Source organism: Brassica oleracea, chromosome C4 (assembly GCF_000695525.1).
Source record: "Brassica oleracea var. oleracea cultivar TO1000 chromosome C4, BOL, whole genome shotgun sequence".
Taxonomy (NCBI): Eukaryota; Viridiplantae; Streptophyta; class Magnoliopsida; order Brassicales; family Brassicaceae; genus Brassica; species Brassica oleracea.
In genome coordinates, this window is record NC_027751.1 from 43,566,203 (window position 1) to 43,567,377 (window position 1,175).

The 1,175-nt window shown below is 42.0% G+C and overlaps 1 protein-coding gene across 1 annotated transcript; it reads right to left on the reverse strand.

Annotated features, from left to right (window-relative positions):
* Window positions 1-401: 401 nt before the first annotated feature.
* LOC106338969 lies at window positions 402-785 on the reverse strand. Its single transcript, XM_013777819.1, has one exon. The coding sequence runs from the start codon at window positions 783-785 to the stop codon at window positions 402-404; it is 384 nt and encodes a 127-aa protein (XP_013633273.1).
* Between the last annotated feature and the right edge of the window lie 390 nt (window positions 786-1,175).

A 1,175-nucleotide genomic window follows, 5' to 3' on the forward strand; every position in this document is an offset into this window, starting at 1 on the left:
AGAAACCCACTCTTCCTGCGATCGAGTGCCAAACCTCCCAAGAGTAAGAGCAAGCGTAGAACAAATGGTCCCTTGATTCAAGATACGAATTACAGAGGATGCAAGTTGGATCAGTCTCAATTCCCCAGTCCACCATTCTGTTTTTGGTAGGGCATCTGTCAAAAACGAACACATGGCAAGAATTTGTGACGTGGAATTCCCTTCGAGAACCAGATCTCCTTACACCAAGGGACTCGTTGTTGCCTCACACGCAACAGGTTATAGATTGCCTTTGTTGAGTAGACATTCGATTTTTTTCCATCATGCATCCATTCTAACCTATCCATGTCGTTGGTGAGCGATAAGGTAGCGAAATATGATAGAATTTTAACCTGTGTTTCTGATCTCGCAGGTGGTAGTTTCTAATTGCCTGACTCCCATATTTCCGCCAAGGTCGTCGTCGCCGGAATGCCAGTGGTGTGAGAGCTTTCGCCTCGAAGGTTTTTTGAGATGTTTCCAAAAGGTGACCACTTACTCGACCAGAAATAGCAAGTTTTGCCATTTCCCACAACCTGTTTGATCCAATCAAAGACGGTGCCGCACTGTAACAGTAAGTAGTTAGCAAGCCAAGAGTTCTTCTGTTTGGTGTTGATGACCCAGAAGTTGTTGATATCACCATCTAGGACTTCTGTGAGATACCAAGTAGCCCAAATAGAGTCTTGCTTGAAGAAAAGTAGCCAGATCAGCATTATCGCAGATGTCGTGTTCCAAGAGACCCAGTTCTTCAAACCCCAAACCTCCTTCATGTTTTTGGAGCACAGATCTTGTCCCAAGCAACTTTGGAGGCCCCATTGCCATCCAGTTTTCCTTTCCGTAGGAACTTAGAACAAAGGGAGTCAATTTCCGATAAGAGGAGTTTTCTTTTCATGAAGTTATATCAGTAAGGTTCTTGCTTTGTTTCTTTGTACCATGACAACTTGAGAACTCATCTTTAAAACGAAATCACAAACCCAATTCAGGGGTTAGATTTCCAAAAGCTTTAAGCGTTGCCATATTAAAAACTGTACAAGTTTTGGCAAAAAAATAAAGAAGAAGAAACTGTTTAGCTACACTCTTCTGGTTTATATAAATCACCAGAATAAATGAACATAAATACAACATGGCGACAACTTCTCCATCACCATGCTATCTAAATG

Excerpts from the sequence above, each read along its gene's own strand:
- LOC106338969 (XM_013777819.1), bottom strand. The coding sequence starts at position 785 with ATGAAGGAGGTTTGGGGTTTGAAGAACTGGGTCTCTTGGAACACGACA.